This window comes from Indicator indicator, chromosome 1 (genome assembly GCF_027791375.1).
Source record: "Indicator indicator isolate 239-I01 chromosome 1, UM_Iind_1.1, whole genome shotgun sequence".
Taxonomy (NCBI): Eukaryota; Metazoa; Chordata; class Aves; order Piciformes; family Indicatoridae; genus Indicator; species Indicator indicator.
In genome coordinates, this window is record NC_072010.1 from 75,261,124 (window position 1) to 75,274,475 (window position 13,352).

At 39.2% G+C, this 13,352-nt stretch overlaps 1 protein-coding gene across 1 annotated transcript in view; it reads right to left on the reverse strand.

The window, feature by feature from the left end:
* DHRSX (dehydrogenase/reductase X-linked) overlaps nt 1–13,352 on the reverse strand; it is a 174,152-nt gene that overhangs the window by 62,269 nt on the left and 98,531 nt on the right. The window contains exon 5 of the mRNA XM_054383057.1: nt 4,204–4,305. Coding sequence (XP_054239032.1) covers nt 4,204–4,305 — 102 coding nt within the window. The remainder of the gene's footprint in view (nt 1–4,203; nt 4,306–13,352) is intronic.

The window sequence follows — 13,352 nt, forward strand, 5'->3', positions numbered from 1 at the left end:
CATATATACAGAATACATATCCAAGGAGATAAGATGTGAAAAGGTCAATAACATACAGACATGATTAAATCAATCAATTTATAATATTTTGTTTTAAAGCAATTAAATAATACTAATATATTCTGCAAAAAATCAGTGTGACCATACTTGGCATTTTTACATTAAATGTAATAAAAGGGAACAGTCTTTGATAATAAAATGCTTGGTCCTATGAAGAGAGAGAGGAAATTTTTTACTAGGTTGCCAGTGGTCTGATTCTGAAGTCATGAGGTCCACACAAAGTGTGATTTTCAAAGCTAAGAGAGACTTTCCATTAACCCAAACAGACTTTGGGACAGATTCTCAAAAATATACAACTCCCTCTAAATGCATTATGCAGATGCCTGGCCCTCAAGCTCTTCCTCATATGCTAAGAAGTAAAAACACCTCTTCATATCAAGAACACTAAAGCCTCAAGACCTGTAAGAAATAAAAAAGTACTAGGTGATACTAAGAAACCTACTATTCTAGACACACTGAGACATAAGAAAACCATGTTGTTATGAGATGTCCTGCAAAACATCTAATTGTCATGCATAATGCCATCCTGTTGACAACACCATTTTCTCACAACAAGCGTACACACTCACTGACAACATGCCCAAAAACTCATTCCCATCAGACATTAAACATTGTAAACATTGTCCTCTTCCAGACACTCAAGGTCATGCCTAGGGGATCATGCAGTGAAGGCAGCGGAGCTGGCAACTGTGATGAGGCTTTTGAGTGAGTAGTGTGTGGTAGCTTTAGACTATGCCTTTAAAATTTTTCACAGATCTTGAGCAGAAAATAATAAAAATGTAAATAAATCACTCTTGGGTGTAAAAAGGAAAATAACGATTATTCTAAACAATTCCATTAGAAGGATATCTCCCATAAGATTTGGTTCCCAAAACAATTTCTCTCTCTTCTCGCTTCTTCGCTGGGGAGATACTAGCAGGCTTTGCTGACCTTGGCTGCATTGCTTTTATTTTGGTTAAGTCTAACATATCTCTGCTTCTCTCTCTTTTCCCTTGTGTACAGAGGCTAAGAGGGAGGCAGAGTCTGAGCAGAAATAAATCATACAAGTAATTGCCTTGCGTTGGGGCGCCAAAATATGAATTGTTACTGTGAGAGCTGAAATCCCCCTCCCACACCAACAATAACCAAGCTAGCTCAGTCTGGAAGCAAACAAAGCTGTATTTTACAGGCAAAACTACAAGCTAGGATGAAATGCAGTGAATATGTACAAATATACACTATTCACAACATTTACAAATATGTACAATCAACCAAAAAACACAACAAAGCCCCCTGGCCTCCCCCTAAGGGGCTGTGCTTCTTCCCCAAAGGGCCTTCCCCCCAGCCAGAAGGACTCCCCCCAGAACCTCCTGGCAGAAGGCAGAGAGTCAAGAAGCAGAGAAGCTGTTAGACTTAGCTCGTCAAGGTCAGTATGCGGGGATGAGTGTTATGTTCCGAAGGCAGAAGGAAAAGAAGAGAGAAGCCAAGCAAACTGAGACTGAGACTTTGTTTTGAGTAGTGATTCTTAAACATTTCTATCTCTCCAATGGAAGTGTTTAGAACAATCATTATTTTGCTTTCTTACACCCATTAGTGATTTATTTACATTCTTTCACTTTCTCTGCTCAAATTTTGTGAGAAGAAAAGTTAACGACAGTCTTAAAACCATCACACAGGGAGAGAGAAGCTGCTACAGCTTTCCTGTTTTTTTGGCCAGGGGGGTTCTAGTGATGCTTGTTAATTGTAAATACTGTATATTTGTACATATTCATTGCATTTCACTGTAGATTGTAGTTTTGCTTGTAAATACAGCTTTCATTTGCTTCCAAACTTAGCTAGTCCGGCAAAGTTAATGTTGGGGGGGGGAAATTTTCAACCCACCACAGTAGTGCCTCCAGCCCTGCAGTCCACAGTAGACTGAATCTTAGTGCATTGCAATTACAGTTTAAAAAAATGACCAAAAAAAAAGGGAAAGAGGAAGGGAACAAAAAAGAAAAACCCTATCAGTTAGCCCAAAGATCAGCATTCTTCTTGGGAGGTACTCGATACTGATGGAAAACCAAGAGAACCTGTTTTTTGCCTCAGGCCGTTTCTCCTCCATTAGACATGTCTGTTCTCTTCTTGTGTACCAAGAAATCACTTGGACTTTCAATACAAATCTAGTAACAAAACTAAAGTTTGTTGCTACAGATTACTTACAGGAGCAAATAGAAAAGACTGAATAAACTCAAACTTGTGGAAAAGAGCTTTCAGAAGTGGTCTAGTGACTTGCCTGGTAATGGTCAGAGACTAACTTAATTATACCAAAAGTCTTTATAGCAGCTTTGGACATGATTGCTTCTGCAATTCTATTAAGATTTAAAAAAAAAAGAAAAAGCAGAGTTGAGCCACTCATTTCCATTTCATTGTATATTCTAACAGGATTTTCTCAAACAACAGATTTATCTTGCATGCTGCATTTTGTAGTCCAGTGTAAGTGAAATCAAACGCCCTTCTTGCAGGCCATGAAAATACAGACTGATTTAGGCAGATAGAAGAATCCAGGTTCTTTCTTAAAAGAAGCTTTTGCTTAAAGGATCTTTGAGCCGAGTCTTTAGTCTCATCATATAAAGCATACTGGGACATCTACTTTCATATAACTTTTTTTCTTGACTAAGAAGACATTCAACTGCAATTTTCATCCATCCTGCTTCAGCAGCAGCTAGGGCAGAGCAAACCCCTTCATTCAAGAGGGCTTCCCAGCTATGCTGTTGCTTCAGCCCCATCAGTTCTCCCACAGGCTGTTCCCAAGCCAGCACAGTCCTGGCTTTCCTTGTGCAGACAGCTACTGACAAGGGCAGGGGATGCCTGGGGGTGCATAGATCTCAAAACTCTCTTTTTCTACAAAATGCTGTTTTTTCAAATAGTGTTTTTCCTATCTGTGTTTGTACTCTGCATCTCTAAAAGCAGGCATGCAAAACCAGAAAATTTTGTAACCAAGATTAAATATCCACTATCTTTAATTATATGACAATTAAAATAATAATGGTACTCTTTTTTGACTAATCAAATAAATATGAACATTTAATTGAACATTTCATGAATGTTTCATATCAGTCAGAAAATAAGGTACTCTTGAATTTTTATTGCAATATTTGCTTGTGTGACTGGGAGTTCTTTAAGGCATCAACGAATGAAAAAAACTCATTTATTTACAGGAGGTTTGCCCTCACCGTGTCTGAAGGATGCATAGGAAAACAGAAAATGTTATTTGGCATGCCTTAATAAAAATTCATGCAAATAACTGGGAAAACAAGAACATCACATAGCAGCAAAAAACTTCTAAAAGAAGCCTAAATTGTTACTGGTGGGTTTTTCCCCTAGTTAAACAGACAGGTGAAAATTCCACTTTAAGGAAAATGCATGTAAAGCACACAGGATTTTTAGAGGAAAATTACTGTAAGGGCTGGCTTCCAAAAATACTGTGGCTAAGAAACATAATTACATGCCACATATGGGAATAAAAAAAAATATTGAAATCCCTAAGAGTAATGAGATTCATTTGATAATTGTATGAATGCAAGATAGATATTGCCCTTTTAATTTGTTCTTTGACCGGTGCAGACGTAACTTTACGGACAATTTTCCAGTTGTACCTTGGTCTAAGCAGTGACTGCTTTGAGGTCACTAGATAATTTGCTAGGTTATATTCCAGATGGATTAACCCTCTAGATGACCAGGCAGCCATGGTCAATGCAGGCTCTTACAGGGAAAACATAAGGGGAGAGAAAGTAAATAAAGGTGAAAAGATCGGTCTTCTACAGACAAAAAGCACTGCTTTCCTTACATTTTGCTTTTCTTTTTTAAATTATTTCTAATTTTTTTTTATCATAAATTCTCTTTATGATATGCCGTCTTTTAATACTGGACAGGTAAAAAACACAGAAAACAAACAAGACTTGCAATAACACCATGAGCAGGGTTGACACCAAAGTGTTCAATCTGCTCAGCTGACAATCTCCCAAAAAACTGCAATTTAACCTAGAAAGACATTCTTGTTAATGCAGCCATATTGCAACCTGCTGTATGGTTGAGATAATCGATTTGAAATGCGAAATGATAGATGAGAGCCCCATTTGTCACATCTTCCCTCACAGATATTTGCTGAAAAAACCCAATACTCACCATTATTCACCAGGACATGGAGTGGACAATTCTTTGCTCTAAACCGCTGCACAAATTGCCGTATAGACTTCATGGAAGTCAAATCACAGTATGAAAACTCCACTGGGAGAGAAGAAGAGATGAACAAAACCAGTATTAAGTCAGTTACAATCATATAAAAAAACAAACAAAGTCATCAACAAGGACTCCTGTGATAATGTCATCAGGAAAGTAAAGATTTTAAAAATAAACTAGGTTTTTCAAAATTATGGGTGAAGCTAGTCTCAGAAGGTTCCTTCTTTTCCCTTCTTTCCTTCCTTCCTTTCTATTTTTAAAATATTGATTCTTCACTGAGTAAACCTGAGGAATGCTGCTGCCAGGAGGTGAAGTGTATTAAACAGAGCAAATATGTCCCAGTCCCACTGTGTTTTAAACTGCTACCATTTAAGAAGAGGGGCTACAGTTCCTCAGCACTGGCTGATCAAAGCACTGCAGCTGGAAATCAAAGGGTGAAGAAGCAGCCACATCAGGCTCAACAACGTTCCCCTGTGTTTCTGATACATTGCCCTATGTTATTTGCATCCAAACAGAGCTAGTCTGGTGGTGTTCATGTGGGAGGGAAATTTCAATCCATCACACTACAACATTCTGAGTTATCTGCTGAGTGTCTGTGATTCAAACAGTGATGGAATCTAACGACATGTCATGAAATAAAGCATTATTGAGGTAGTAGAAAAGATTTGAAACAATCTGCCTATACAGCAAGTCAACCAAGTTACCTCCAGTTATCTATAGCAAGCATGATATCACAAATGATGCTGTGGCTCCAGTGGACTTCCAGAGACACTTGGTGTCCAGGTCACCCAGCAGCAACAGTTACAAAAATGCCTTCTGAATGTTGGTAAGAGTCACACCACTCCTTGGCTCCAGCAATGGCACTGTGATTTGGGAGGATCATACTTCACACAGACACTGAGCATCCCACCTATGTTTCTGACCTCAGGCAAGGGGCAGAATGGTGGGGGGCAATGGTTCAGCATTCTGCCTATGCCAGTGATACTGGTCAATGAGCAAGGTGTCAGTGTCTCAAACCATATTTAACACCGATATGTTTTAATTTCCAAGAAAACATGTCTCTAACAGAAGCATCCTTTGTCCAAACTATTAGTCATCCATTGACCTTCACTAGAACATTAAAAGATTAATTATTTTTTTCAAAGGACACTTAAATCCCCAAATAACATTAAACTCATCAGATCTGAAAATTCTCTTCCTCTTGCATTTGGTCAGCTTTCACCCCCTGACTTTCACAGCACTGTTTCATTGGTTGTCTTGCCTTGCATGACAACCACAACAAGGGTTATGAAGTGAAAACAAGTGGTGCACCCTCACAACAACAGCAGCTAGCCCCACACAAACAATCCAAGTTCTTTAGAACTTCTGTGAAGGGGAAGAAGAAAGGTAACTGTGACCTCATCCACATGGTTTAGGCTTTTAAAAAGTATACGTATTGCATGCCAGGCTTTTGGGCTGGTTCAGCACTAGGTATGTTTCAAGCAGGATAAGATGAGTCTCTGGTACAGATGCTATTATCTCCTCCAGTTTGCTATATGCCATGGTGGGAGTCCAAGTCAGCTAGATGTTGTCAGCTGTGGTTCTATGTAACTCCACTCCAGCCAGACCCAGTACACAAGGGCTCTGGGGTGGACGTGCCTGAATGTCTTCCATAAAGTGCATTTTCCAAGAAAGACAAAAAGGTGTTTCAAGTTAAGAAAGCCAGACAGAACTGAGCAGCCTCCAGTCACTAAGTCCAGCAGAAAGAAATGTGAAGGCTGTACAAAGAGTGTTCCCCTTGCTCACTCTGTTCTTGCAGGGAGAGTCCTTACTGTCCCGTTTGGTTTCAACAAAGTCCCACATTTCCCAGGATGTAACAATCTCTGCACAGGTATGTGGTCTTAAGAATGGATTTGGCTACCACAGCTGAGAACTGGGACTTCTCTCTTGAGTTTTTCTTGCTCCACTCCATCCTTTCACCTTGTAGCCCAACAACTGCTCCCCAGTGCCCCAGAAGCAGGAACAGCTACCTCCTTCCTTGCACATGGCTTCCCCCATCTACCTTTATGAAAGAAACAGCCTGTAAAAGAAGGGAAAACTAAAGCTAAACAATTCTTCACACACACTATAGAAAGCCTTTCTGACAGAAATATTAAACTATTTTGTAAACAGTCTCCAACACAGGCTGCAATAAGAGGCCTTTCTTCTTACTCTTTTCCCCAGTCCATCAGTGATGTTCACCAAACTGTCATCCTGTCACAACCAAGGCTGCGAGCTATAATGCCTCTTTATAGTATGTCTGTACAATAAAAAGAAGGCCTGCAGGCACAACAGCAAGATAAATAACAAAAGACGATCACAGCTGTTATTAAAATAATTTACAGGAGAACAGTTCTTTCAGTTCCCTGCAGTTTTGCAATTTGAGGATTTAATAATCCTTATATATTTTGAACCTAGACACCATGAGTCCTCTGAAATTGTCTTAGTGAATTTATATAAATTACTCAGTGGCCTTTTCCACTTTTTTTAAAATTTTTTTTAATTATTTTTAAGAATGCTTAGAGTTCAGTTTGGGTATAGTATAAACAATGTTTTTCAAAATTTCTCTAAAGTCACACCATTTTGACAACACTGACCCATGAATAACCCTGGACAATTTCTTGAGCTCCACATAGACCTTTAGAAGGTTTGCAGTTTTGTTTAATTTCACTGATGAACTGCATCGGTGGGAAGAAAATGCAAAAGTTATTAATTCCTGTGAAAGAAGAGAGTTGTTCAGGCCATTCCTCTTGTGTGAAGCTGTATAAACCCAAATGAACAGCACTATAATCTCTCACATACACAAAGCCTGGTTGTACCAACTTACTAGTAACTAGTGCAGCAACAAATGGAGTAAAGACCTGGGCAAAGCTTTATGCTGACTCTGTTGTTGCACTACTTCTGCAGGCAGCCAATCAAGGAACGAGATTAGGAAAAGCATGATCAGCTTCTTAGGAGGCAGTCAGTCAGTCACACTGCCAATGGAGAAATCCCTTCTATTACAATATATCTTGTTACAGAAGATATTGGACTTTTCATTAGCTGCAGTATTTTATGGCATAGTGCAGGGTCCAACCACTTCTTCATGACCCATACGGACTATGGCAACATTGTTGATGCTCCTGAATTCTACTAATGCCGCTATATGTGCAGAAAAAACAAGCCCCTGAGAACATTCACTAATCTCTCCTCTGATCTGCCCATGAAATTGTCATTTTCTGCATTGACAGTAACAATAATGGTTAGATAACCGGTGTGCCAAGGTGAGCACTTTTCAGCCCAACCAGTGCGATCTCATCTTTCCTGGGAATTAACTTTTATCTACATCTTTCAACCTCCCCTGCCTTAATTTTGTAGTTTTGCAGAGCAAATGCTGTCCTACATTATGATTCCATAGTGCCCAGACTAATGGCATACTAGGCCAAGGCTATCATTACTTGCTTACTTGGGAAGCAAATCATCATAATCAGTATTTGTAAAGGACTTGCCAGAGTTCTTGTTTGTGCTTATTTGTGCATGACAGCTCCTTGCCACAGAGGAGTTTTCCCTGGCACAAGTCCTGTAACAACCAAGATGCCATTCCACTCAAGAAAGAATGCCAAAACATGGCAATCCAGGAATTGTCCTGACTTGGTGGCAGGACCCTGAACAGATGCTGAGTTTCTTCATTGTGCCATGGTCTGAGTATTCATTTTTTTTATCAATGTACTGAAGAATTGCACAGTTAGAACCTAAGGACACAGTTTCATTTCTAGAATATTTTGAAGCATGCACAAATATATTAAGCATGCCAAATTAAAAAATGTCTCAATTAATGAAGACTAGTGTTCAATAATGTGAGCAAATGACCAACCTTGAAGTGACTTGAACCACTTTTTAGAAAAAACAAGGACAAAAGTTTTTCTGGATAGGGTGGGTATGAGCAAAAAGAAGATCTGAAATACCAGCAAGCAAATTGAAACATGCCAAAATTAATACTTAGATGCGTTACTTCTTATATTTTTTGTTTGTCTGCCACAAGACTTCAAATTATTCAAGTACCTGATAACTGACAATAGTGGTCATTTTGCTTTTGGAGAGGGAGAGTAGAATCTACATACAGAATATCTGTACTTGCTGCTACTGAAATATTTTCATTTCTAATTCTGCCACATTTTACATCTCCTTCCATACTACTTGCTTTTAGGTACTTCTACAATAACAGATATAACAGCTTTACTTTATTCTACTGGATGTGTCCTTTGTTCTTATCTAAATATTTTTTCTAAGGAAAGCAAGTGAATACATCAGACATTGACTGAAATATTCCCTGTTTAAAATATTTTATTATTATTGTACTTTGACAACTCAGTCATCAGCAAATTATTAGCTAATAAAATATAAAAGGAGCATTATTTCTCCAAAGACAGCTAGAGTTACTTATGTCAATCCACATATGAATAGCTATGTAAATGATCATGCTACAATTGCTTCTTTGCCTGATTGCTTTCTTTCAAACATGTATCTGCCTGGTGCAGCATTTTTTCAGCTGCAGAAGAGTCAGTACGATGTGTTTCTGGATGCTCCTCAAATGTGGTAGAGAAATAAAAGGAAATTTGCTCTCAAAAACTGAGGAGCCTGGCTTAGTTACCTGCAACTTCCACAAAAGAAGTGTCTGGCCTAGTCCAGTGATCCTATAACTTGTTAAATTCAACAAATACCCAAGCAGCTCTTGTGTAACCAAAACAAGCAAAATTACAGGGTAAGAACAGTGTATTCGTTCTATCAGCACCAGCAGCTCCCAAATCTGCCAAAATATCAGCTCGTCATGGGAGAGCTCCCTGAACAGCTTCACAGATCGTGTTGCTTGAGCACCTGGATGCAACAGCAGCATAAAAAGGAGGTAGTCCATGTAAAGCAAGAGAAATGCCCATGTGTGATGGCTAATTGCACCACCAGATAGGATGTTACCATTTTAGCACAATTCCTACAGACACAGCATGCTCTGGGTTTTCCAAACCTGCAGATAGTGCTTTGCTGTATAACATCTGACATTTTTCTGTTCAGCAGGGATGGGGCTTGAAAAGAAATAAGCTGCCATCCCCTTGTCAGAAGAGTAACCTTAGGAGATGGTGGCAGCAGAACAAGAGCAGTGGGATACATAGCCAGCTCTCAAGATGAGAAAGGTATCTCATCTTCCTGTGAGAAGATTACTGACTCCAGATTATTAACAGGGGGGGAGCTTTGTTTTGGTTAGAATAGTGAATAAAATAATAAACACATACAAAATTTCCTCATATGCTTGATGGAAATTAGATGCCATCTCCCTTTTCCTCCTCATGAGTTCAGTTGCTCATCACCCAGGTTTCTGACTGCAGAGAAACAAAGTCCACTGACATTCTCCCTTGTTGTTATTGTAATGCTTTGGCTTTTACCCCACTGAACAACTGTTTATGAGCATCTGTCTACGGGTGTACCCTCACACAAGTTGAAAGGAGACATGGTTTGGGCTCTTCAAAGGACCATTTAGAGACCCATAGAGAAATTGTAGGACAATTACGCGGCCTCATCAGTTTTACTCTGTGCCTGATATATGCGGGGGGGGGGGGGGGGGGGGAAATTAAAAATAAGAAATTTTTTGCACTAGAAATGCTTCTTATATCTGTTTTTGAGACAGCCTTCACCCCGTTCACAGCTAAGTATTTTTCCTTCCCTCTACAGGGACAAGAAACAAGAGCAGAGGGTCAGGTAAAATAACTCTGCCTTATGGTCACAGAAGAGCTCACAGTGAGAATCTGAAGATTCATGATTTATGGATAGAAGAGAAGATGGTTTAGAATACTTTCATTCCTATTATTACCCTCACTGCAGGAGGGGTTAGCCTAGATGACCTTTAAAGATTCTTCCAATCCAAACTATTCTATGATTCTATATACTTTTAAATGTACTTTCCTCTTGCTCTCTGGTGAACAGATTTCTATATCAAATTTCATTGCTACATTTTGTGAATTGTAGATATGTTTCTTTTACTTCTTGGGTGACATTTACTCTTTACAGTGCCTTAGCACTACACTGGGAATTATATTTCATTTAAAGCCTCAAAATATATGGTGCATATGTGACACACATTAAAGTGTCCTCATATTGACACTTTCCATTGAGAATGAAACTCAAAGAGCATTTTGGAAGTAATATAGAGTCAAGCTACTAAAGAAGATAAAAGTCAGGAAGGCTTTTACAAGATAGCAAAATGAAAATGTACTTCAGAGAAAGCCAGGAGCATGAGTCTTACCAGAAATAATGCTGAGTCCTCCACTGATTTAAACTGGTATTGTTCTGCAAAGTATGTGGAGCTATAATTTGTTTCCAGTTATTCAACTCTGAACTTGTACATTCTCAACACATCTTAGCTTGCATGGCTTAAAAGTTAAGGTATCAAATAATTTGTATAATTTGATAATCAAGGAGACATACACGAATACGAAAGTGTACCAGAGAGGACACAAAAGAAGCCCGGCGATGTTTTGCTGGCAGCCTTCTCCTTTGGACTGTTTTATACATCTACCCTGACTAAAACGTGACTCAGCACTCTTGGGCTGTTCCTCTCTTGACTTGCAGAATTTCTTTTCTATATGAACAGCTCACTGTTCACAAGCAAATGTAATTTATCTATTCAAAACATCTTCTTCAACCTATCCAAACCCTACCTAATTCAGTTTCTCTTGTTTCCCTCAGAACCCTATTTTTTAATTTTATAATGTGAAAGTCTTCACCTTATAAAATAAAATACCAAAAGAAGCCCTCACATTCCAAATGTATTCATTTTGGAGAGAAAATCAACATGAGCTTCAGTGAAGAGGCAGCTGTTCAGAAAATCTGGGGGTTGCTAAAACAGGACTACCTTAATTGCAGACACTCACGGAGCCATAATATCTGTAGAACAGACGTTTTTAGTTGCTACAGTAATGAACCTCCAAAACCAATTAGCCTGCTTTTGGACCGAAATAGATTAGTGCTGATGGCACACCAGTTCCCACAGTGTCCAAGAACTGAGCTGCAACATTCAGATGTCTTTGGTGCAGGCCTGTCTTCTCATGGATGTACTTGTCAAGAGATCTCAACTGGCTTGTAACCCTCAGTCTGCTAAATTTTACCTTCTATTACTGATTCTTAAAAATAGGTCAAGACCTGTGCTAATTTATGACAAGTATCACAGGTTTCAGTCAAAACTCAAATGCAAACAGCATGTTCTAGTCAGCTGTGAGGGAGTTTCTTTCCATAAGCCAGTATCAGACATATTTGGAGATCTGAAAAAAAAATCCCTTCTAATAGGATTGTTTGTCAGTGCACTGTCTAGATATTTCATACACGAAAACAACTTTCAATACACAGCCAGAGTTTTAATACCATGGAATCATTACATAATAGGAAAACAACTCTCTCATTGGCTACATTTCCTGAAAAGAACGTGCATTTTCTGAGTATAGCTGCTTACCATTTCAAAAACACAAAAATAAAAACCTTCAGTGTGAAGAAGTATGTTTTTAATAAGCTTTGGTACTACCATGAAAACACCTCAGCAAATGCTCTGCTCCACGCCCTCTGAGGTAACACAGAGAGACTGCTAGTGTCTGCTTTGTGTTACTTCAAGGACAAAACCCTTCTATAGTCAAAGGAAACAAACTAAAGAAGGGAATTATATTTCCAAACTCCAGGCAAGAATAACTTTCAGTTGACCAAAATACAGCACTTTTTGCTCTAGACATGAGAACTATCCATAACACATACTTCTGCAAAAACTACCTTCCTTTTCCCCAGAATTTTCCTTCATTTCCCCCCATGTCAGTCTTAGCACCTGTGAAGCAAGCTCAAGCAGCTCTCAGATTTAGCTTTCATCAATTGGTTTTTTCTCTTTTTCATTTTTTTTTTTTTTTTGGAGATGGTCTTCACATGGATCAGTGAGTCAGTCCTCCCTTGTGGCAGCAGAGGCAGCAGAACTGGCAGAGGTGAAGCAGCAGAAGAAGGCGGCTGGGGTGAAGGAGATGCAAAAGGCAAGGGCTGCCCCTTCCTCCAGTGGTACAGCTCTAGCCCCGCTTCTGATCACCTGTTGCAGTTGCTGCTCCTCTCTCACATTTCTGCTCCTCTTCACTCACAACGATCTGACGGTGCAACTACTTCTCCTGTCTCATGGCAGTCAATACCTGGGATGTTAGCTGAGGTTATAGTAAAGGAACATAAATAACCTCAGGCACTAGTGCTGCCATTCTTTTCCACTCCTCCAATAATCAGGATGCATAGGTTGACTTTTTACTTTTCTCCAGATCTGACATTAAGCTGCTTCTCTCATGCTTAAGCAAGCTTAGGTCTGTAGAGGGCTTCTAAGATATGATTCATCTGACCCATTCCACAGAACTAGTTTAGGATGAGATGAATCATGTGCTACAACTGTTTTCTCCACAGACTGCAAAAAGAGCTTGGGGACACTGACTCAGATCTAAATCTCTGCATTGTGAACCTCAAAAATTAGATTATTTGAATCCCAGTGTTCAGTTTCAATTAATAATAAACAGAACAAGAGAAAAATTGGAGAACTAAGCATGCATGCAGATGACTCAGTGTTATTCACCACACTCAGGATTAGGCAAAAAAAAGCCAAGAGTGAGAACTTCCAGGAGAATCTTGCCAAAGGCTTGCAGCTAACTGGGTAACACAAAGAAAATTCATGCTGGAAAAAGATAAGGAGTCTTGCAGGGAGTGTTTAAATTCCGTTCATGTTGTGAATGCCTCTGAAATAACTATGACTTCTCAACAGAAAAACTGAGTTATTGTTCGCACACTCTAAATGTGACATCCTGAGAGCCAAAGAAGGTAAAGATAATTGTAGTGGTTGGGTTTGGTGTTGCTACGTACATACATGCACATAACTGAGACTAAGCTTAAGCAAACTGCAAGACATTATAATTTCTAAAATAACAACAGTGTAGCTATGCATCCCATGTGAGAACTGGCAGTTTTGCTGCTGCTCTATAAATCACACAGCTCTCACAGATACTAATCTGCTGCAGAGATCTTACTAGCTAGCAAAGTGATAGGATAAA